This window comes from Equus asinus, chromosome X, assembly GCF_041296235.1.
Source record: "Equus asinus isolate D_3611 breed Donkey chromosome X, EquAss-T2T_v2, whole genome shotgun sequence".
Lineage (NCBI taxonomy): Eukaryota > Metazoa > Chordata > Mammalia > Perissodactyla > Equidae > Equus > Equus asinus.
Genome location: NC_091820.1, coordinates 102,096,755 through 102,123,092, shown reverse-complemented (window position 1 = coordinate 102,123,092; position 26,338 = coordinate 102,096,755). Strand labels below are relative to the sequence as shown.

The 26,338-nt window shown below is 35.9% G+C and overlaps 1 protein-coding gene across 2 annotated transcripts in view; it reads right to left on the bottom strand.

Moving 5' to 3' along the window:
• Nucleotides 1–17,081: 17,081 nt before the first annotated feature.
• The window catches only part of COL4A5 (collagen type IV alpha 5 chain), a 225,760-nt gene continuing 216,503 nt past the window's right edge, over nt 17,082–26,338 (bottom strand). For both annotated transcript variants that reach the window (XM_014854622.3, XM_070502136.1), the window contains exons 48-51: nt 21,715–21,892; nt 19,740–19,854; nt 19,204–19,376; nt 17,082–18,341 (exon numbers count right to left, since the gene is read on the bottom strand). In XM_014854622.3, coding sequence (XP_014710108.2) covers nt 18,260–18,341; nt 19,204–19,376; nt 19,740–19,854; nt 21,715–21,892 — 548 coding nt within the window. In that variant the 3' untranslated portion in view covers nt 17,082–18,259. The remainder of the gene's footprint in view (nt 18,342–19,203; nt 19,377–19,739; nt 19,855–21,714; nt 21,893–26,338) is intronic.

The window sequence follows — 26,338 nt, the reverse complement described above, 5'->3', positions numbered from 1 at the left end:
CATTACAGGAAGATAGGCCGTATTGATGGTGGTGCTTAGACAGTGCTCAGAATTAAAGCTAAACATATCACATTAATCACACAGTAGATAAAACCCATGTAAGGTATAGATACTGCAAAAAACCATTTTTGCAAGACTACCATGTCTTTTTGTGGGGATGTGACAGTAATACTTGGTCAACATTTTAGTTGTCAAGGTTCTAGTTTAGTCTCTTAACACCTTAGAAAACTATAGTTGACTCTCCCTTTGTGTAAAGCTGATATTTTGGAATTGAGTTTAGAATTACAAGGGATCTTAGACATGGTGTAGAGCAGGCCCCACCACCCTTCCAACTACTTCTCTATTTATCCACTTCTCTCCCTTGGAGAAGTTATTTTAATCGTCTAGCTTATCTATTAAAGTCATGATAGGTGGTCTGGTAGGTGAAAAGGATGAAATGATTGCATAGATTTCTTCTTAGTCTAGAGTTTTATGACCCATGATACTCCATGAAAAATGACAGTTGCCATATAGGATTTGAAAATAGTGTTTTCTTTTCTCCCTCCCTGTTTTGGTACTCTCTACCCACATCAAGAAATGTCTTCATTACACCAGTGGTGCTCACAATATTTCACTTTGTGGATTCAGAGACTAAAACAATTTTTTCTACTTTTCCCACTTATGATAAAGTAAAACCCTGTATTGCTAGAATTAATGAGAAAAATATCTCATCTGAAACTCCAATTGCTAAATCACAACTGAAACAAAAGACTAGGCTATTCTAATACAAATATTCATATTACAAGAGACACATCAGATGACACCACATTGAAAGTCCTATGTGCCACATAGTAAACAAATAACTCTGGAATGATTTTGACCTATTGTTGTAACGAATATATACCCTGTGCTGGCACCAAGTCATTGTAAGCAATAAAATATAAGACTTCCACCTCTGACCAAGATAGATCAGATTTACCCTCCTAACTGAACAAGCAAAAAAAATCTCAAAATATGAAACAAGGGCTTTCAAGACACTAGACATCAAATAATAAAGGAGAGTGATTCCTAAGAGGTGAGAAACAAACTTGGTAAGCCCTACAACTGTCTTGTCTTACTGGTTTGAGAGCAATTTCAGGTCATGGTGCAGAGTCAGGGAATCCAAGCCAATTCCTTGAGTTAAAGAGATGGACTTCTAAGTCCAAGGAGGCAAACGGGGCTGGAATTCACTGGCTAGAGTATCATAGAAAAGGGAATTTCATAGACAGAGAACTCCATAGATCTATAGAGGGTCCTCCTTGAGAATTCAGCATAATACTGATCATTTCATGTATGTGAGAAAATTATCTGAGGCTATAGAAAGAACCACCTGAAAGGATTAAAGGTAACAGTGGTTGGCACTCACACAGGCTCAGAAATAGGACATTTTCCTACCAGCCAGAATGGAAAATCTCAAGATTCACGGGACATTGGATAGAGTACTCAGAAGGGTCTTGCCTCAGTATTGGGGAAAATTAGTCCTAAACTGAGCACTGCTCCAGACTTCCCTGACAAACCTTACAAGCAACATCTGAAAGGAACCAACAGCTTCCAAATAATTTAATTGTGTTCCAGAAAAAAACTAAAGAATATTTATATGATTACAAAATATCCTACATCCAACAAGATAAAATCACAATGTCTGGCATCAAATAAAAAAATTACTAGGCATGCAAAGAAACAGAAAAAGACAACCAATAATTAAGAGAAAAATCAATGGAAACTTATCCAGAAATGACACAGATGATAGAATTAGTAGACAAGGTCATTAAAACAGTTATTATAGTTATATTATAACATATATTAAAAAGTTAAGTAGAAAAAGGGAAGATATATAAATGACACAAATGGAACTGCTAGAAATGAAAACTACAATTTTGGAGATGAAAAAATATACTGGGTGGGATTAATGGCAAATAAGACATTGAAAAAGAAAAGACTGTTTAACTTAAAGCCATATCAATATACTCAATTCAGTATGAAACACAAAGGAAAAAAAGAAGTAACAAAAATTAACATAGAATTAGTGAAATGTGGAACAACTGCAAGTGTCCTAGTATACGTGTGGAGGCCATGCAGGAGACGAGGAAGGGCAGAAAAAATATTTTAAGAAATAATGGACAAAAATTTTCCAAATTTGATGAAAAGTACAAATCTACAGGTCCAAGAGGTTTAATAAATACCAAATACAAAAAACATGAAGAAACAATACTCAAACACATCATGACCACATTATATATGGAGGAAAAAAGATAAAGGTGACAGTAGCTTTCTCATCGGAAATTGTGCAACTGAGAAAACAATGGAACAATTTCTTTAAAGTAATAGTAGGATGAAAAAAAAAGTCTGCCTAGAATGCTATACCCAGTGAAAAGAGCTCTCAAAATTGAAGGTAAAATAAAGACTTTTTACATATATAACAACTGAAGGAATTCATCACCAACAGACTGCTCTTCAAGAAAGAAAATTTCTCATGCATGGAAAATGAAACAAGATGGAAATATAGACCTACAGAAAAGAATGAAGTGCACTGAAAATGGAAACTATATGGGTAAATTTATAAACTATTTTTCTTATTTATAAGTATTGAAAAGATATTTGAAGACATCAGTTGGAATATAAGAACCTCTGAAAATTCTCTCCCTCATAAAAGCAAGGAGAATACTGACAAAATTGTTAGAATCAACTTTTTCAGAACTCTGGAAATTAACCAAAATCTTGCAGAAATCCTGGGAGTATTTACGCAAGAAAAACATTTGAATCTCGGTAAGAACAGTGACCTTCCTGGTGTTTTAACTTGACCTATTCCCATCTGACCCTCCCCAGCTATTTGGTAGCCTAGAAAACGAATATCCCTTAATCATTGTGAAAACCTACCACCTGGCAGCCACTGGAGGGAGCAGAACAGGGTAGGAGCTCCTTCAAAGCCTCATTTACAAACAGCTGCCATTATTGACCTGTTTGGGGATTCCCAGGATGGACCCACTCACAGGGCTTGTGTTCATTTGACCTAACACAGAGCTCTGCCAGTGTGAACAAACTTTTCCCTGGGGGTGTTTGTATTAATATTGTATTGTATTAATACCAATCAGTATTAGTTGTTTAATATCACAGCTGCCTGAGGCTGTGCATAACAGTTGGGGTAAACAATAGGCTCAGTAAAAATCTTAAAAGGAAAATCTGGGGAATGAGATGTCCACAGGAGGTTTTGGAAAAATCTGAAATATTTTTGTGAACTTAGAAGGAAAAGAACAGGTGTAGCGATGTGAGCATGCCAAGGGCTGTGCACATGTGCATCAGAGACCTGAGAAGACCCAAAGCTCTCACCACTGCCTAACTTTTAGACTTCTATGCAAGCAGGAAGTGAAGGCTAAAGGAGACTTGTAAACTGCCTGGCTGAGTGTTGAAGATGTGCCCCAATGAGCCCATAGAGTCACTTGGCAATGACTGGGAGATTTATTGGCTCCAGGCGTTTAAAGAAATCTCAGCGAAGCAATTATCTGGACACTAATGTGAGCAGAGACTTTAGTGGCCACAAATGACAAAGAATAATGATTTTTACAGAATTAGTACAGAAAGATCATCAAACAAATAAGTAACAACAACAAATAGCTACAACAACAAACCCTTATGGGAGGGGCATCTGATATCCAAAGTTGTCACATTATTATTTTAAATGTCAAATTTTCAATTAAAAAATATAAGACATGCAAAGAAGCAAGAAAGTATGGCCCATACATGGGAAAAGAAGTAGTCAACAGAAACTGTCCCTGAGGAAGCCTTGACTTTGGAATTACTAGACAAAGACTCTAAATCAGCTATGTTATTGTTCAAAAAACTAAACGAAATTATGTTTAAAGGACTAAAGAAAAATATAAGAATTATTCCTCACTAAATAGTGAATGTCAATACAGAGATAGAAATTATAAAAAAGAACCACAGAGAAATTCTGGAATTGAAAAGTACAAAAATTGAAATGAAAAATTCACTAGAAGGACTCAACAATACATCTGAACTGGCAGAAGAAAGAATCAGCAAACTTGAAGATTGGTCAAATGAGATTATCCAGTCTGAGGAATAGAAAGAAAAAAGAATGAAGAAAAATGAACAGAACCTCTGAGAACTATAGGGCACCACTGAGTGAACAAACATAACTAATAATGGGAGTCCAAGAAGGAAAAGAGAGAGACGAAAGAGCAGAAAGAATATCTGAAGAAATAATGGCCAAAAAATACCAAAAGTTGATGAAATACATTAATCTGCACATCCAAAGAACTCAATGAACTTTAAGTAGAAATAACTCAAAGAGAATTTCAACAAGATACATTAGAATCAAACTGTCAAAAGTCAAAGGCAAAAAGAGAATCTTCAAAGCAGCAAGACAGAAGCATCACATCATGTACAAGGGATCCTCTATAATATTACCAGCCAATTTTCATATGGAACCCAGAAGGCTAGAAGGATTGCAATAATATATTCAAAGTGCTAAAAGAAAAAAAAACTACCAAGCAAGTATTTTATTCTGGCAGAACTATCCTTCAAAAATGAATGACAAATTAAGACATCACCAGATTAACAATCATTGAGAGAATTCATCATTAGCAGACTATTATATAAGAAATACTAAAAGGAGTCTTTCAGGCTGAAATGAAAAGACATTAGGGGGCTGGCCCCATGGCTGAGTGGTTATGTTCATGTGTTCCACTTTGGCAGCCCAGGGTTTCACCGTTACAGATCCTTGGCGTGGACATGGCACTGCTCATCAAGCCATGCTGAGGCGGTGTCCCACGTAGCACAACCAGAGGCACTCACAACTAGAATATATAACTATGTACTGGGAGGGCTTTGGGGAGAAGAAGAGAAAAAAAAGAAGATTGGCAACAGATGTTAGCTCAGGTGTCAATCTGAAAAAAAAGAACGACATTAGATAGATAGTAACTTGAATCCACATGAAGAAATAAAGAGCAGTAGTACAGGTGACTGTATAGGTAAATATAAAAGATAGTATAAATGTATTTTTTGTTTATAACTCTTTTTCTCTTAATTTAAAGGATAGCTGCATAAAGCAATAATTATAAATCTGTGTGGATGGACATTTAATGTATAAAGATGTGATTTGTATGTCAATAACAGCACAAAAGAAGAGATAGATAATGGAGCAATACAGGAGCAAACTTGTTGCATACTATCGAAATTGTTTCCATTTCTCTGAATTAGATTATTATAACTCAAGATGTTAATTGTAATCCACAGGGCAAACAATCTGAAAATAACTCCAAAAAATAGAGTAAATAAAACAACAATGAAATGAAAATGGTATTTAGCACAAAAGAAAGAAGTGATGAGGAATAGAACAAAAAAAAAAAACCCCACAGAATATATATAAAACAAATAGCAAGATGGCAGTCAGAAATCCTACATGATCTGTAATTACATTAAATGTGAATGGATTAAACAATACAACCAAAAGGAAGAGATTGACAGAATGGGTATAAAAACCATGGTCCATCTATCTGCTGTCCATAAGAGACATATTTTAGATTCAAAGATATGAATAGATTGAAAGCAAAGGGATGGAAAGAATATACCATGCAAACAGTAACAAAAAGAGAAATGAAGTGGCTATACTAATATCAAACAAAATAGACTTTCAAGATAAAAGTTGTTACTAGAGATAAAGAAGGACTTTCTATAAAGATGAAAGGATAAATATATAAAAAGATATAACAAAAATACATACATATGTATATATACATATATGTATATATACACATATCTAACATGAGTCTCGAAATAAATGAAGCAAAATATCACAGAATTGAAGTGATGAATAGATAATTCAACAGTAATAGCTGAAGACACAAATACTCTACTTTCAATAATGGATAGAACAACTAGGCAGAAGATCAACAAGAAAACAGAAGGTTTGAACAACACTGCAAATCAACTAGATCTAATATACTTCTACAGAATGCTTCACCCAACAGAGAATACACATTGTTCTAAAGAGCACATGGAACATTATCCAGGATAGACCATATGTTACTCCATAAAAAAGTCTTGATAGATTTTAAAGAACTGAAATCATACAAAGTCTGTTCTCTGTCCACATCAGAATAAAATTAGCATCAGGAAATTTGGAAAATTCACAAATACATGGAATTAAATAACACTTCCCTAAATAAACAGTGGATAAGCAAAGAAATAACAGGGTAAATTAGAAAATACTTCAAAGTGAATAAAAGCAAAACCACAACATTTCAAAACTTACGGGGTATGGATAAAGCTCTGTTTAGAGGGAAACTTGTAAATGTCTATATTAAAGAACAGAAAGACCTAAAATTAATACCTAATTTACTACCTTAAAAACCTACACAAAGAAGAACAAATTAAATCTAAAGCAAGCAGAAGAAAGGAAGATATAAAGGTTAGAGTGGAAATCAATGAAGTGTAGAATAAAAAAACAATCAACAAAATCAAAAGTTGGTTCTTTGAAAAAAATTATCAAAATTGACAAATCTTTAGCTAGATGGACCAAGACAAAAGAGAGAAGACTCAAATTATTAAAATCAGATATAAAAGAGGGGATATTACTACTGACATTGCAGAAATTAAAATGACTATAAGAAAATATTATGCACAATTGTATGCAGACAAATTAGACACATTAGATGGAATACAGAGATTTCTAGAAGGACACATACTACCAAGAAGAAAGAAAGAAAGGGGACAGCCCAGTGGTGCAGCAGTGAAGTGCGCACGTTCCGCTTCGGTGGCCTGGGGTTCACTGGTCGGGATCCCGGGTGCAGACATGGCACTGCTTGGCAGGCCATGCTGTGGTAGGCGACCCACATATAAAATAGAGGAAGATGGGCATAGATGTTAGCTCAGGGCTAATCTTCCTCAAAAAAAAAAAAAAAAGAAAAAGAAATGGAAAAACTGAACAGATAAAACAAATAAAGACACTGAATAATTAATTTAAAGATTTCCCACAAATAAAAGTCCAGGACCAGATAACTTAATTTGTGAATTCTGCCAAATGTTTAAAGAAGAATTAACACCAATCATTCACAAAATTCTCAAAAAAATTGGAAGATGAGGCAAAACTTCCCAACTCATTCAATGAGTCCAAAACCCCACAGATACCAAAATCTTGATACCAAAATCAGAGAAAGACATCAGAAGAAAAGAAAACTACAGACCAATATGCCTTATGAGTATAGACACAAAATCTTAAAAACAAAAGCCAAAAACTACTAGCAAATCCAATTAAGCACATATAAAAACATAAGACCAGATAGCTTCACTAGAGAAATCTACGAAACATTTAAAGAATTTACACCAATCCTGCTCAAACTCTTCCAAAAAAATTGAAGAGGAGAGAACACTTCCCAAGTCATTCTATGAGGCCAGGAATATGCTGATACTAAAGTCAGACAAAGATATTCGAGAAAACTCCAGATCCATATGCCTTATGAATATTGATGCAAAAAATCCTCAACAAAGTACCAGTAAAAAAATTAAAAAGCACATTAAAAGCATTATACACCATGATTAATTGAGATTTATATCAGAATGCAAGGCTGGTTCAACATATTAAAATCAATGAATGTAATATACCTAATTAATAGAATGAAGAAAAAAAAACCTCATGATTATCTTGATTGATGCATAAAAAATATTTGACTATATTCAACAACTCTTCGTTTATCACATTTATCACATTTATCATTCAACAACTAGGAATAGAAGGAAAGTTTCTCAATTTGATTGAAAAATTACAGTAAACATAATACTTAATGGTGAAAGACTGAAACTTTCCCCCTTAGATTAGGAACAAGGAAAAATGTCCACTCTCATCATTTCTATTAAATGTTGTACTGGTATTTCTAGCCTGATCAATTAGGCAAATAGATTGGAAGGGAAGAAGTAAAACTATTTCTATTTGGAGAAGACATAACCTTACATGTAGAAAATCCTAATAAATCCAATAAAAAACTATTAGAGCTAACAAGTGGATTTGGTACAGTTGCAGGATACAAGATCAGTATACAAAATAAAATTGCATTTCTATACACGAACAATGACTAATTCAAAAATAGAATTAAGGCTACTATTCCATTTACAGTGGCATAAAAAAGAAGAAAATACTTAGGAATAAATTAAACAAAAGAAGCATATGACTTATACAGTGAAAACTACAAGACATCATTGAAAGAAATTAAAGAAGTCCTATACAAATGGAAAGACATCCTGTGTTCATGGGTTGGAAGACTTAATATTGTTAAAATATAATATTCCCTAAAGTGATGTTCAGATTCAATGCAATGTATCAAAATCTCAGCTGACCTTTTTTTTTTCTTGAAGTGAAAAGCTGATTCTAAAATTCATATAGAATCACAAGGGAGCCCGAATAGCCAAAACAATGTCGAAAAAGAAGAACAAAGTTGGAAGACTAACACTCGACAATTTCAAAACTTAATGAAAAGTTACAGTAATCAAGACTGTGTGACTGGCATAAAGATACACATATAGATCAATGGAATGGCATTGAGAGCTCAGAAATAAACCCATACATCTATGGTCAATTGATTTTTCAAAAGATGCTAAGACAATTCAATGGGGGAAAGAATAGTCTTTTCAACAAATGGTGCCGGAACAACTGGATAACCATGTGCAAAAGAATGAAGTTAGACCCTTACCTCACACCATGTATAAAAATTAACTCAAAATAAAGACTCAAATGTAAGAGCTAAAATTATAAAACTCTTATAAGAAAACATAAGAGCAAATCTTTATGACCTTGCATTAGGCAATGGTTTTTTAGATATAACACCAAAAACAAAAGAAGGAAAGGGATAAATAGATAAATGGGATTTGGGTCAAATCAAAATTAAAATTAAAATCTTTTGTACTTTAAAGGACACCATCAAGAAAGTAACAAGATAACCCTCAGAATAGAAGAAAATATTGGAAATCATATATCTGATAAGGGAATAGTATTCAGAACATATAAAGTACTCTCACAGCTCAACAACAAAAAGAAAAACAACCCAATTAAAAAATGGTAAAGCATCTGAATAGATATTTCTCTAAAGGAGATATACAAATGGGCAACAAGCACACAAAATGATGTTTAGCATCGTTAGTCATCAGGGAAATGCAAATCCAAACCACAATGAGGTGCCACTTCATAGTCACTGAGATGGTTATAATTTAAAAATGGAAAAATAAATTTTGATAAGGATGTGGAAAAATTGGAACCTTTGTGCAGTGCTGGTGGGAATGTAAGGTGGTGCACCTGCTGTGGAAATAGTTCGGCAGCTCCTCAATAAGTTAAATATAGAAACACTACATGATCAAGCAAATCTACTCCTAGGGATATACTAAAAATAATTAAAAACAGGTATTCAGACAAATACTTGCACATGAATGTTCATAAGAGCATGATGCACAATCACCAAAATGTGGAAACAACCCAAATGTCAATGTGTAGATGGATAAACAAAATATGGTATATCCATACAACGGATTATTATAAACATAAAAAAATTGAAGTACTCATATGTACTATAATGTGGATGAACCTCAAAAACATTATGGTAAATGAAAGAAACCAGACAAAAAAGGTCACATATTGTATGAATCCACTTATATGAAACATCTAGAATACGTAAATCCATAGAGACAGAAAGCAGATTAGTGACTGCTAGGGGCTACGGGGAGTGAGGAGTGACTGCTTAATGGGTACAAGGTTTTCTTTTGGGATGATGAAAATGTTTTGGAACTAGATAAAAGTGGTTGGTGCACATTATGGATGTACTGAATGCTACTTGAATTGTTCGCTTTAAAATTGTTAGTTTTATGTTACGTGACTTTCACCTCCATTGAAAAAATAAAGGAATGAAGTACTAACACATGCTACAACATGGATGACACTTGAAAATATTAATGAAATGAAAGAAAATGAAAGAAACCAGGCACAAAAGGCCATATATTGTATGATTCCATTTACATGAAATGTCCAAAGAAGGCAAATCTTTAGAGACAGAAAGTAGATTAGTGGTTGCCTAGGGCTGTGGGGAGGGAGAAACGGGGGAAGAATAGAGAATCATTGCTAATGAGTATGGAGTTTTCCTTTTGGGGTGATGAAGATGTTCTGGAATTAGATAGTGATGATGGTTGCACTACTTCATGAATATACCAAAAGCCATTGAATTGCACAGTTTAAGAGGATGAATCTTATGGTATGCGAGTTATATCAACTAAAAAAGAATGTACTTGGGCTGGCCCCGTGGCTGAGTGGTTAAGTTCGCGCGCTCCGCTGCAGGTGGCCCAGTGTTTCGTTGGTTCGAATCCTGGGCACGGACATGGCACTGCTCATCAAACCACGCTGAGGCAGCGTCCCACATGCCACAACTAGAAGGACCCACAACGAAGAATATACAACTATGTACTTGGGGGCTTTGGGGAGAAAAAGGAAAAAAACAAAAAATCTTTTAAAAAAATGTACTATTTAAATATAAATAAGAAAGATGTAGTATGGGCTTTATAACATATTAAAACTACAGTGTATGAAAATAATAGCACAAAGCTCAAGAGGGAAGAATTGAAAGTACTATTGTACTATTGCAACATTCTTAAAGCATACATGAAGTGGTGTTACATAATTTGAATGTAGACTGATAAGTTAAAGATGTATACCATAAACCCTAAAGCAGTCACTAAATTAATCAAACAAAATGTTATACTTAGTATGTCGCAAAGAAGATATAATGGAATCAGAAAAATACTCAATCCCAAACAAGGCTTTAAAAAGTGAACAAGGTACAAATGGCACAAATAGAAAACAAATAGCAAGATGATAGATTTAAACCTAACCATATCAATAACCACATTAAAAGCAGGCTACTAAAATGCAAAAATTGTTAGATGTAGTAAAAAAGCAACATCCAACCATATGCTGCCTACAAGAAATGCAATTCAAATATGAAGGCAGATATAGATTAAAAGTAAAATGACAGAAAAAAAGATATCATGCTCACACTAACACAGAAAAAGCTGGATGGCTACACTGCTATCAATGTAGAGTTCAGAGTAAAGAATAAACGTTTTCTTTACCATATTACCATTATCATAACGATAAAGGGATCCTTTCATCAAGAGGACATAAAAATCATAAATATTTATGCACCTAATAACAGATCTTCAAAATAGATGAAGTAAAAACTGCTAGAGCTGTAAGGAGAAAAGCCTTAGCACATTGTCATGCGTCCGTGGCTGCTTCTGCTTGCTCAGAGAGGACTAAAGAAAATATTGGTTTCTCAGAGCAGGAGAAGGATGTGTTTGTGAAAATGGCTTTAGGTTGTTCTCTCTTTCCACTCCATGGGGGGAGTTTTCTGTGCTGCTGCTGGCCTATAAGATAGGCAATACCTGCCACATCTGAAACTACATAGTCAACTTAACATATTTAAACCCAGTAATCTCAAAGTCTTGCTTCTTACTATAGTGATTACTACAAGCTAAGCAGGGTTCTATTTCAGTCTAGATGTTTTCCAACTTGTCTTTAACCCTTCCTGCCTCTCTAATCTGATAAATAACCAAATGCTGTTTTGCCCAATTGGCTTGATGTTTGTTCATCTGATTCCCAGCCTAAATTTCCCTTGAAGGGAGCCAAATAAGGAAAACTACTGCATGTGAAATATGACCAATGGAGGTTATGGTTAGCAAATTCATGTTGCTTCTGTGTGTGTTTATGTATATTAACGTAAATGAAATATAATAAAATTTCCTGTTTGAACTAAAAAAAAATTCCCCTTCACAGAGTACTTTCTGCATTGTTTGTAATAGATGATAAATCATATCTGGATGGTCTCAGGTTTACATAACAATCAAGACACACTGAAGGGCCGGCTCCGTGGCCAAGTGGTTAAGTTCGCGTGCTCCGCTGCGGCGGCCCCAGGTTCGGATCCTGGGCGCAGACATGGAACCGCTCGTCAGGCCATGTTGAGGCGGCGTCCCACATCCCACAACTAGAAGGACATGCAACTAAGATATACAACTGTGTACAGGGGGGGTTTGGGGAGATAAAGCAGGAAAAAAAAAAAAAAGATTGGCAACAGTTGTTAGCCCAGGTCCCAATCCTTAAAAAAGAAAAAAAGACACACTGGTCCTTACTTGGACACTAGTAGCACTAGAGGGTTTGCAGAACAGAGCATTCAAATTCCAGGAGCTCATCTGGATTAAAAAACCCCAAAGAAGCTCATGAGTGGTGGGTACCAGGTCAGACTCACAGGTTTTCTTTAGCTACAGAGCATTAAACCAGACAAGAGTATCCTGAGGTACAGTGGATTGATTCACTGTAAGCCCCGTGTCCAAGGGCTAATTCTAAACGGTCTCCAGTGCTACGACGGTGCTGGCAAAAGTACTCATCCTTAACTGACAACCAAGGTTTCCAAAACATGTAGCTTATCACTTCTCGTGAGGCAGAGACCCTTGTACTGCCAGGAATCTCCACCACACAGGATTCTGAGTTTTTTGATACAGGCATCTTCATGATTACAAGGTGATGATTAGATTTTGAGTAAAAAAGAACTTAGTAACTTGTCCTGTGACTTTGGGAAAGTCATTTAACCAGTCTAAGGTTCAGCTTCTGCACCTGTAAAATGGAGACAACTTGCACTGTTTGAATACATCAGGGTTGTTGAGGCTCAGATGAAATCATGTGTGAAGAACGACATTTCAATGAGAACTATATAAATATAAGGTGTTACTCTTGTTGCTACTGAGGCATCAGAGGCAGTCTCCTTTAGAGCCCAAGCAAAGGTCAAATTATTGTGTCAGAGAAAGACACAAAGATCTGACATCTGATTTACCATTGCAGCTTATAATAGACTGGTAATAGTGAGCACTTTACTGGCCCCAAAGAAATCAACCAGAAAGCTATTTTACTTTACAGAAAAGTATATTCACTTCTTGGTAGGCTTCATGCAACCCTGGATGAAATTAGCAAGTAGTCTCAGACTGCCTTTGGTCTTAGAGCCTGTCCCACCTTCTATAATCGCCAGTCTAAGCATTCCCCCTGGTAAGCCTTGATGAACAAAAGGGAAGCAGATCTGAAGTGCTTCTGTGGGCTTACCTTTCACAGAAGCCTTGAGGCTAGAAAAATATTTGTTTTAGGTGGTTTAAATTGTCTGTTTCTTGGCCTAGTAATACTTTGGGTTCTTTTACTGACTGCAGGCATATACACACCTGGCTTGGCAGATTTCTCTGGTGGAAGTAGTACTAGTGGTACTAACAGGAGCTTCCTTTTTGGATCTATGAGCGATTACTCCTCATTGCTTACAATCTAGCCTGCCAACGAAGCAACTGGGATTCTTCCTTTGGAGTAGGATGAAGCAAACCAAATGACCACTCAGGGGGAAGTCAAAATGCATTCTTTAGAGATCCAATGGGACAATATTTGAAAAAAATTAAATAATTTAGGATCATAATGAACATATTTTGCCTCATATCACCCTAAAAATCTTGGAACACAGCTTCCAATAAAGCTTGGTTAACTAGGTCTTAGGTTAAGTGATGTTAAGTCATATTTCTGCTGGCCTATCCCTCAGTTCAAAATGGAAGATGCTAATCATGCTTGTCTCCTTTATCAATTCACCCTCATTTTGCCATACATAGAATAAAGCACTTCCACTAGATTTTGGAAACAGTTGTGCATTCATCAGGGTATCAACAGTAAACAGACAACACACATAAATTAGGATAATCTGAGGAGAGTTTAATTAGAAAAGATATAGGGGGTGTGTAGGAGAACCACAAAAGATAGTGCAGGATACCAAGGCTAGCAGCACAGGAGTTTAGTAGACTTGTCATAAACAAAGACCTGAAGAAATGAGAAGAAAGAGGTTACTGGAACCATAGGTGGAGATAATTAAGAAGAGCAGGTCATCTTGAGAGGAGCAGGGACATTCAATTGAGGAGCACAAATCAACCTGAGGTGACCCCACAGGACCCATGAAAATAAAAACCCTAACCTCAGTGTTGTTCCTCACTCTGCTATCCTGCTGGGAGCATCCCATTGGTTGAACTCAATCAGAAGCCAGAGGGCATGGAAATCCTCTGGGACAGAAAGCAGGGCAAAGAATGCCATGTGAATCTGAAGAAGGAAAACAGAAGATATCTGGCATAAATTGGTATGATGTCATCAATTTGTCATCCTGTGGGGTTGGGTGTTGGGCATGCTGTCCACTCATACAGAAATAGAGAATTAAGGTTACACAAATGTGATTTTAGCCTGTCCATGTGTTAGGCAACAGGTTGGTGAGTCAGGTTCCTCTGGAAAGCTACTGCTGGCAAAAAGCCTCATCACCTATCCGAGTCTGGCCTAGAATTAGTAAGATTTGGTAGTCAAGGCTAGCATACCATACTTCTTCTCGGGATATGTATTATAGTGACTAAAATCTTTCTGATTGAGTTGATTTTGGATTGCTATCTGTCATAGTGCGCTACAGCTAATAAGTATGTAATGAATGTTTGTTGCTGTGAAACTTGTGAGACAGGCCTATCTGGATTTACTCCTTCAGTGTCCCAATTTATAAGTATTTCCACTATACAAACCTTCCAAGCATCCTAATTATACTCTGGAAACCACTGCTCTAAAATGGAAATGACATATGATTTAAAAATATTATTCAATTTGTTTTGGAGCTGCCTAGGGATGAAGGTGTTTGTATAGTCCAGTCTGAGAACAGAGTTTCTCTGCTAAAGAAGTCAACTGAAGCCCTGGCCAAACAAAAGTGATTGCTCTTTGCTTCTAGGTTGAGAGGCCCGGGAAGCACTACCAAAGCCAACTCCTAATCAGGCCCTTAAAAGAATCTTTGACTGCAGAGCTATCCCTTATTTTGAATGCAGACATTGGCAAACTGGGCCACCTCTTAAAATACTTGCTATTGATCTTTACGAGGATGAAAGAATACATGAAGCTTAAAACAAGGACTCTGGAGGCAAGGCTTTAGACAACTCCACCACCACCATCAATAATGAGCACAACAAATCATTGCACATGTCGATTTATCTTTATAGGCAATAGTGCCCTCTTGTGATTAACATATGAATAAACTTCTGATGGTTTGCCATGACCAGTGAGTTTTCAACTAAAGATGCCAATTGAGGCAAAGAACCTCCATGGCGCCACAAGAAACAGAAAAAGTTCTTCAAACTTTGCTGGGTGAGGAAAGAGACTGTATAATCACAAGGTGTCCAATAAAATCTCTTTTGGAAGCTTGGAAGTGATGAGTGTGAAGCCAACATAGCATGTGTTGTGCGTGTGTGTGTATGTGTGTATATATATCACTTGGTTGATACTCTTTGTTTCTGATTAAGCAGAACAGCTCATTCATTGCCTGCCTATGTGGGAAAACCATTAACTGTGCATGACTGCAAAACTCACTATAGGTAACTACTAGAGCAGCTACATCAGAATAATCTTTGAATATTCAGTGGCAAGGGAGGGTCAACAACATTAAGGTCCTGGAATAGATTGGGTTCATGTACTTTCAAAAAGAAAGCAGGGCTTGGGATAGTTACAGGAACTAAGAAACACACAGACTAGCTGCACGTGCAACTATTAAAATGTTAGGAAGTTCGTTTTTTTTTCCTTTAGATAATTTAAAATTTATTGAGTTTCCTGTGCTCTTACAAATGTAACATTCTTGTATACAACATTCATTGAAGAGGCACATTTCTTATTTTGAGGTGGCACAGATTAGACAATTTTTTCAGTGAATAATTACTCTTATATTAGGAAATTTAACTACAAGCTATTTTTCTGTAGAAAGTTGCTTGAAATTCTATCCGTAATATAAGATAAAATTTAATTTTTCTATCTCAAAATCACCATATGCAAACTAACAGTACATGACTACTGCCTTTATATTCTTCAATTCTAAGCAATTTCACATTGGAGTTTTTTCAAAGAAAAATTTTAAAAATATATAATTTTCAGGGAAGAAGCTGACCTGGATAAAGAATTTGCTGCTATACCTTGTTATGAAAAATCAGTCAGGTGATCCGGACTGTGCTATGCCATAGAATTTCTCTGCGTGCTTCCACCAGCCAGGACCCCTTCAGGCAATTTAAAAACTCCCCATATAGACACAGACCAGGTCTAGGAGGGGATGGAAGGTAAAGCAGGGCAAGTCGATCCTCAGCTTTGAAGAGCAAACTTCTGGTTATCTGGGCTGGTTAGAATGCCTAGGAGGTTCTTTTTGAGGCAAGGTTTTCAACCAGCTAAAATGAGAGGGAAAGCTACAAAAAGAAAAATCTCAGAAATTATTGTTTGCAATTGTAATTCAAGGAGCATCCTTTGAGTGTACAACATGTAGAAAAATCTATAGGATGCAATATGGCGTTTTCATTTACAGTTACCCATTAGTGTTTTCATGTATGTGGCTACATGGAAAAATAAAGCTAGAATTTGCAATTGGCTAGCCTTGAAATCAATGGTATTATTAGGTAGTCACCACTGTTTAGAACTTAAAACTTTTACCACTACAGACTCTAAGTTTCAGATTTTTCATGGGTTCATATTAGGGTCTAAAATTCTCAAAATCACTTTGGTAGTTTCATATTTTAGCTGTAACACAAATTTTAGTTTGGAGGCTTTTAATGCCTCTTACATTTAGCAAGTCCTCAGCTACATGTGTTCACTCTTGATAATTAGGAATATTAACTCACTAATCTACTTTAAACATTATTAATGAATTCTTCCCAAAATAGAAAGTAGTTCTGCTTCCTTTCCCAGCCATCAACACAATGTTTTTAATAAATTTATTATCTCAAAAATACCTCTGAATGGGTTGTTTTCTTGATTGGAAAAAGTACATTGCTGTGTGTTTTCTATCAGCTATCAGAGTGACCAAAGTCTGCAGAAACCTCTTTTGGTTTGGAACTGCTCTAAATGATTCTCTGAGAAGGGACTACTTGTTGATGTGCAGATGTGTAGTCTATCTGTAAATGAGTACATTTTTACACATAGGCTGAAGAGATACACAATAAGCCATCCTTACAACATATATCTTTAATTAAATTGATATTGGTGAGTTAAAAAACATCAAGTGAGAAGATGACAGCTAGGGAAATAAAGTATTCTATGACTATTTATAATAAAATGTTTAAAATAAAAAAGAGTAAGAAACATCAATTGGCTTTGTAATTGATGAGAGAAGACTAACCGAGTACTGTCTTCCCAGTTCTTGTACAAGCAGAGACCACAGGAGAATAATTCTTACATAAGAAGCACAGGAAAAGAATTGTCTTTTTTTTTTGGTATGTTTTTGCTTCTCAAAATTATTTGGGAGAACCTTTGCCCAGTCAGGGATGAGCAAAAACAAGATGTAAGAAATATTAAAACAGGGGGCATCTAGTGTTAAGAGTGTCTTTGAGAATATAGCAAAAGTGAATTGCTCCATTGGATATTATAAATTTGGTATGTAACAGGAACATTTAAAATTCTGATTAAAGTGACTAGAAATGACCTAATTTTTAAAAAAGTCAGATACGAACTTAGAGGATAAAACTCAAAATAAATTTACTCTCAGTAGTAACTTGATGCAAGAATACAAATTCTCTCACTTTGATAAACATGGATATAAAATCTTGCTGTCTGTATTCTAGGTTTTCCTAAGTTTTCTGTAAAGAGTGATTCATGTCAGTTCACATCTAAATGACTGAACATTTTGCGCTAAAAGGCTGTTTACACAATATACACATTCTTTACTTACAGAGCAAAATAAGCTTAACACTTTTATATTAAAAACCTGGGATACAGTAGGATTAGTAGCACCATGAAAAATAATTCTTCCCCCAAACTGCAGTCTTTTATTTCACTCAGTGTGATTCTTCTCTTAATTGAATTTTTAACGTGCCATTTTAGTTACTGGGCAAAATATATAATCTTCATCTTATAATCCTTGGAGAAAGTCATTCTGGACCCAAAGAGTAAATTCATTTCCTTATTTCTTTCATAGAAAAATAATAGACACCTTGCTCTGGCACATTGCTGAGGTACATCGGAATCTTCATGATTACTAGTCAGCATGTTCTCTTGGTCATATATAGTAGCACCATTGGTGGCAGCAGTGGTGAAGTTGGGGAGAGTGAGACATTGCATCCTGGGAATTTTATATATATATATGCATATATATCACATTTAAAAACACACAAGGAATTCTTCAAAATGTTATGTCCTCTTCATGCACACTTGACATCGGCTAATACGTGTCCTCAAGTCTCCTGCTTTCAGCGTTTCCGACTGAGGTTTGCTGGGAAATAAGAAATAAGACTATCAGATTAGCCTTTTATGAGATTTCAATTCTATTATTGGTTCAAATTCATACCCAAACATTCTCTTTGTGTTTAAGTAGCTCTCCTGATGACTTCATGGTTAACTTTTGAGCAATGGGATCTAATGCGATGAATGGAATGGCCTAAGAGCCATTAGGGGTCATAGGTATTTTTGTGACTCTTCTCCTCACGACTATTATTTTTGACTATTTGTCTCTCCCTCTCTTTTTTTATACATTTTTCTGATAGGCCTAGATTGAGGAAGATATGGGCAACTGATGACAAATAAATGATAATACATGATACACAAGAAATACAAAAAGATAATACATAAAAAATATGAATTAATGATAACTCAAAAGAAGCAACATATAAAAATAAATTCAAACTAACAAAACAGATTGAAGTATCCTGAGGTACACATATCATATGTGGCCTTATTCATTCAAACACTTGGATGAGAGCCTTAAAATCATTCTGCAAAAGGAGACTACTGGACTAGGGGAGAGAATATAGTTTACAGCTTCAATTCCTGGGGCCGACTTTGGTCTAGTTGAACAACTGCTCACTTGTTATTAAGCAGATCATATAACCTTTCCTTGCTCTGTCTATTTTGCTATTGAAAGATTACTACCAAACAATCTCAAATCACACGTATCTAATATTAGCCGTCTGTTTTTCTGACCTGAGTCTAGTATACGAGGAGAACAAGCAAGAATAAAGGACACAGTCCACTAAGTTACTAACATTTGTTGGATATAAACCGTCCATGAACAGCCTCTCTTCCTGAGCATCTGTGAAGGAAGCTTAGGACCTAAACTAAAGTCATAAGCACCTTACCTGAACATGTCTGACATATCTACAGTCGCCAGCCAAAAGCTGTAGGAGTTGGCATAGTAGTTGCAGGTACCTCGCCCATGACATTCGATAAAAGGAGCTGAACGAAACTCCTCCAAGCAGGAACCAGGGGAGGCCAGGGCTTGACCCGAGCCCTCTGCTCCTGCACTTGTATGCTAGAAAAGACAAGGAAAAATGTGCCACAATACCCATGGGCTATAATACCCATGGGCCATAATAACTTAGTGAATACCCAAAGCTGTGTGCTGAAGTTGGTAAAAAATTCAAATCCAGTGAAGGAAGAGGGCCAGAGGTAAGAGAATAGTATCCATACCAAGGGTACTCAACCAAAGCAACAGGCAGATTATGAAAATATGTTCCAGAAAATGTGTGAGGGGGAACACAGTGCTCGGATAGAAACTATTTAAGGCTCAAGCTTCTTACTACACAAAATGACAGGGATTCCTCATACTGGGAAGAAACGTAGATATGATGGACAGTCAGCTATGACGACAAAGACAAGGAAGAATGTTTCGTACCATCATGAAGGAATAACCAATCCAGAGAGAATCCCATCCCTGAGGACAACGGGGAATCTGGATGGTCTGACTGTGAACTGCAATGACCACAGCTGGAGCTTCACATACTGCACATCTGGTAAGGGAAAGGGAGAAGGAATACAATCTACAGAGTGAGTAGGTGGGAAATAGCAGTCCCTCTTCTTTGGTAGCCTTCCTGGTATAGAAGCCCATTAAGGTGTCTTTAATGCTCAGGAAAGGAGGAGAAAAATGAACTTTGAGAATTGCTTTTTGCATAAATCTTGTCTCTCAATATACATAATAAAGTTACAAACAAAAACTGTACGCTTTTTTTCAAGAAACTACAGAATCACTGCTATAGCATTTTCATTTTCCATTCTGCTCCAAATTTGTATTCATACTTGCTGTAGTCAATGCCATAATTGCTGTAAGAGTTTGGCATAGTGTATTGTACATACTACTTGCTGTGAAAATGCCCAATTGGAGGGTAGACATTTAGTAATGCTGAAACTGTGGTAAGAACAATGTCTGGTAAACTGGAAAAGACAAGAAAGACACTTTCTCAATCCCCACCCATTATTTTTGGTCCAAAGTATATTTATTAACCATTTGGCTATATCTGGAGAAGTACAAAATATCCAGAATGCTGGGCAGGTACCCAGGTACTTGGGGATGTGGCTTAAATGTATAAAATCAAATAAAACAGCAACACAGTAAATACAGCTGAGTCTACCAAATCTTTAATAAGAGCATGAGGGGACCTTTTTGAAATATGACTGAACCAATTTGGCAAAGTTTATCTACAAAATAGGGTATACCTTTAGGGAACCTTTTACTCCCAAGAGTTAGGAGTGAGAAAAATCACAAAAACCTAATTCCCAAAGGATTTGGGCAAATGTATTAAAAAGGGCACCATGAATTTGCTACAAAGAGAGGCTAAACTAGATTTAAACTTTATACGCCATGTGAAAGAAACTAGACTTTCCAATGATTCATCTTTTATGGTTACTGGACGCCTAGATCAATTGGATCATAATCAGAAGGAAAATGGCAATATCTAATATGCCTAGGAGATTGAGTTAAACGAGGGTTGTAACGTGGAAAAATTCTATGAATCTATTAATGGTACCACCCTCCTCTTACCCATACACCAAACCTCAGCTATCATTTCCTTCTTCCCATAGCTAATCAACTGCCAAATCCTATCTATTCTATTAACGTGATACATGTTCCCCACTGAGAGTTCCAATCCACTCCTACCAGGAATATAGCAATATCTTCAATTTAACTGGTCTCTCCACCTCAAGACTATTCCCTCTATAATCCATGTTACGCATTGATAGCTCTGTAATCTTCCCTGAAATGTAGCTCAAAAACTTTTCGGGGCTCCCCAATATATAGCAAATAAATTCCAAAATAAAATCTTATACTGAAAACCTTCTACCATTTGGGTCCAAGTTAACTTTCCAGTCTCTTCTCCCTATGTAACCTTTACAAACTATATTCTAGACACATCAATCTACTACCCATGTTCTCTGTGTTGTGTGCCCTTCCCCCTTATAACTGCCAACCTCTTTCAAAGACTACCCAGTTCAAAACACATTTCTTCCACATAGTCATCCCAAATTTCTCCAGTTAGAATTAAACATCCCTTTTCCTATGCTTTCATAACATTTTTATTAGGTCTATTGTAGCACTTAACCCAAGCCTGATATATATTAGATTAATCTACATACATTTGCCTAATAACTAGACTGAGTTCTTTGTACATTACACTGTGTCTATCATGGGGCATGGTCAAAAGCAGATCCCCAATAAATGTGGATCATACTAAATACTGAATTGAATATTATAAAGGCACCTCTGTTCTACCTAACCTGGGAGGAATATGCTCAGATTATTAGCTTTGGACTCATTTCTGACTAGCTAAACTAACTGGGGATTGGTAAAAGTCAAAGCTATACCAATGTCTCACCGACTAATGAATGGCTGAATGCTCTGGCCCTTCAGGGGCTCCATGCTCATTGGCATGGGTTCTGGGGTAGAGAGCCAGTAAGAATAATCATTTCTTGAAGCAAAGTTGCAAACATTATTGATGTTGCAGAACATAAAAGGCATGGTACTGAAGCGACGAAGGCAGCTGCCAGCCGTCCCTAGGAAGAATTGAGGAGAAAAAGATGAAGAACTTCATCATGATGATACTTTAACTTCTTCTAAAACACCAGCAAACAACCTCTCAAAGAGAAACTTGCCCATGTTTCTTAGATAATAAATATACTTTTTCAATTATAAGATGCACATTAACTCATATTTTAACATTTCTAAAGTCAGGATATATCTTATAATTTATGTAGACATTTACTGTGGTAGCTCATTATATATTCCCCAACACTGTTTTTAAACTGGTGATGCATCTTATAAACAATGGTGTCTTATGGAGAATATTGGGCAGTTTATTGTGGACAAGTCAAGGGCACATACTGAGTCCTTATAATATCATATCAGTGTTTCCTCTCCAGGCTGCCCTCTCTTCTTCCAAGACATCCCCAGTATTTATCTTGTGTGGGTATGCAATCTCTTTAAGCCTAGGCACAATTGTAGAGCTGACCAATATGTACATAAACCATGGACAGGTCTGGAGATGAATAACAAAAAGGAAAAAAGATAAATGAGAGAGAGAGGAAGGATGGAGGGAATAAAAAGAAAAGGAACTAGAGCCTTTGAATTTCTGAGCTGGTAGGGGCAATAGAGGTTATCTCTACCAGTGATTAGGCCTTTCTTTTCTCATCTACTCACAAAAGGATGATGAAAAGTGATGTACCCCTCTCACACATTTTTAAGTTAGTATCCAAAATATTTCATCAGAAGTTTAAATTGATACTATGGCAGTTATTAAGATATTGGTTATTGTCTCTTGGCTCCAAACCCACCCGTCTATACTCTACTTTGTAATACTGGAGCCTGGGACTGTGCAAGCCACATTTCAACATCACCAGCAGTCATTTCTAGTATTTTGTGAATACCTATATTTAAAAACAAATTTTCATATTACTATTTTAAACGAATCCAATGTAACAATTTGAAGTCTAACAATAAACATTTTTAAAAGCACATAAACTCGTCTTTAACAATTCGGAATCAAACAATGCTCTTTTTGCATTTGGAAATTACATCTCCATTCTACTCCTCTCACACAGTTTTATCCTAATATGTTTTTTATTTTTGAAAGTCTTTTACTGATTATCCTATCATATTTCTCCAGAACAAAAATTTAAAGTAACTATTAAAAATTTTCTGTGACCGTAAGGCCTTGCATATTAAATAATTTATTTTGAATTATTATGATTATTATTAATTCACAGCTGATCAAAAACATAGATATTACAAATTTTGATAATTACTAACCATGAAAAGTAAACTTCTATCGGAAATGCATTTCTTTTTTTTAAGTAATTTTATTGGGATTATAATGGTTTATAACATTATGTAATTTGGGGTGTACATTATTGTTTATCAATTCCTGAATACACTTCATCGTGCTAGCTCCTAGTAGTCTAATCTAATTTTTATCCATCACCATACATATGTGCCCCTTTGTCTCTTTCACTTACCTCCCAACCCCCTTCCTCTCTGGTAACCACTAATCTGTTCTCTTTATCCATGTATTTGTTATCTTCCACATATGAGTGAAATCATGCAGTATTTGTCTTTGTCTGGCTTATTTCGTCTTTTTTATGACTGAGTAGTATTCCATTGTATATATATACACCACAACTTCTTTATCAATTCACCTGTAGAAGAGGACTTGGGTTGTTTCCGCATCCTGGCTATTGTGAATTGTGCTGCAATGAATATAGGGGTGCATAAATCTCTTTGGATCATTGATTTCAAGTTCTTCGGGTAAATACCCAGTAGTAGGATAGCTGGATTGTATGATATTCCTATTTTTAATTTTTTGAGAAATCTCCATACTGTTCTCCATAGTGACTGCACCAGTTTGCATTCCCACCAGCAGTGTATGAGCGTTCTCTTTTCTCCACATCCTCTCCAACATTTGTTGTTTTTTGTCTTGGTAATTCTAGCCACTCTGACTGGTGTAAGGTGATATCTCATTGTAGTTTTGATTTGCATTTCCCTAATAATTAGTGATGTTGAGCATCTTTTCACGTGTCTGTTGACCAACTGTATATCTTCCTTGGAAAAATGTCTGTTCCTGTCTTCTGCCCATTTTTTGATCGGGTTGTTTATTTTTTGTTGTTGAGTTGTGTGAGTTCTTTATATATTTTGGAGATCAATCCCTTGTCTGATAAATGATTTGCAAATATTTTCTCCCAGTTGGTGGGTTATCTTTCTGTTTTGTTGATGGTTTCCTTTGCTTTGCAGAAGCTTTTTAGTCTGATGTAGACCCATTTGTTAACGTTTTCTTTTGTTTCCCTTGCCTGAGTAGACATGGTATTCGAAAAGATGTTGCAAAGACCAATGTCAAAGAGCATACTGTCTATATTTTATTCTGGGAGTTTTATGGTTTCAGGTCTTACATTCAAATGTTTAATCCATTTTGAGTTAATTTTTGTGTATAGTACAAGATAATGGTCTACTTTCATTCTTTTGCATGTGACTGTCCAGTTTTCCCAACACCATTTATTGAAGAGACTTTCCTTTCTCCATTGTATGTTCTTGGCTCCTTTGTCAAAGATTAACTGTCCATAGATGTGTGGTTTTATTTCTGGGCTTTCAATTCAGGTCCATTGATCTGTTTGCCTGCTTTTGTGCCAGTACCATGCTATGTTGATTACTATAGCTTTGTAGTATATTTTTAAGTCAGGGACTGTGATGCCTCCAGCTTTGTTCTTTGTCCTCAGGACTGCTTTGGCTGTTCGGGGTCTTTTGTTGTTCTATATAAATTTTTGGATTCTTTATTCTATTTCTGTGAAGGATGTCATTGGAATTCTGATTGTGACTGCACTGAATCTGTAGATTGCTTTCAGTAGTATGGATATTTTAACTATGTTTATTCTTCTGACCCATGAACATGGAATATCTTTCCATTTCTTTATGTCTTCTTCAATTTCTTTCAATAACGTCTTTCAGTTTCAGTGTACATGTCTAATAGTTTTCAGTGTACAGGTTTTTCATCTCTTTGGTTAAGTTTATTCCTAGGTATTTTATTCTTTTTGTTGTGATTGTAAGTGGGATTGTAGTCTTGATTTCTCTTCTGCTAGTTCATTGTTAGCGCACAGGAATGCAACTAATTCTTTTAAAGTGATTTTGTACTCTCAAACTTTGCTGCAGTTGTCGATTATTTCAAATAGTTTTCCGGTGGATTCGTTACAATTTTCTATATATAGAATCATGTCATCTTTAAATAGCAGAAGTTTCTCTTCTTCCTTTCCAATTTGGATACCTTTTATTTCTTTTTCTTGCCTAGTTGCTCTGGTCAACACCTCCAGTACTATGTTGAATAAGAGTGGTGAGAAGGGGCATCCTGTCTCATTCCTGTTCTCAGGGGAATGGCTTTCAGTTTTTCACCATTAAGGATCATGTTGGCTGGGGGTTTTTCATATATGGCCTTTATTATGTTGAGGTACTTTCCTTCTATACCTATTTTATTGAGAGTTTTTATCACAAATGGATGTTGGATCTTGTCAAATGCTTTCTCTGCATCGATTGAGATGATCATGTGATTCTTATTCCTCAGTTAGTTAATGTGGTGTATCACATTGATTGATTTGTGGAGGCTGGACCATCCCCGCATCCCTGGAATAAATCCCACTTGATTGTGGTGCACGATACTTTTAATGTATTGCTGTATTCGGTTTGCCAATATTTTGTTGAGGATTTTCGCATCTATGTTCATCAGTGATATTGGTCTGTAGTTTTCCTTCTTTGTGATGTCCTTGCCTGGTTTTGGTATCACGGCAATGTTGGCCTCATAGTTTGTGTTAGGAAGTATTCCATCTTATTCAATTTTTCGGAATAGTTTGAGAAGGATAGATACTAAATCTTTGAATGTTTGGTAGAATTCTCCAGAGAAGCCATCTGGTCCTGGACTTTTGTTTTTTGGGAGATTTGTGATTATTGTTTCAATCTCTGTACTTGTGATTGGTCTGTTCAGATTCTCTATTTTTTCTTGGTTCAGTTTTAGGAGGTTGTATGAGTCTAGGAATTCATCCATTCCTTCTAAGGTATCGAATTTGTGGGCATATAGTTTTTCATAGTATTCTCTTATAATCCTTTGTATCTCTGCAGTATCTGATGTAATTTTTCCTCTTTCATTTCTAGTTTTATTTATTTGAGACTTCTCTCTTTTTTTCCTTGTGAGTCTGGCTAAGAGCTTGTCAATTTTGTTTATCTTCTCAAAGAAACAGCTCTTGGTTTCATTAATCCTTTTTACTGTTTCTTTATTCTCTATTTCATTTATTTCTGCTCTGATTTTTATTATTTCCCTCCTGGTGATTTTAGGCTTGCTTTGTTCTTCTTTTTCTAGCTCTGTTAGGTGCATTTTAAGATTACTTATTTAAGATTTTTCTTGCTTGTTGAGGTGGGCCTGTATTACTATGAATTTCCCTCTTATGACTGCTTTTGCTGTATCCCATAAG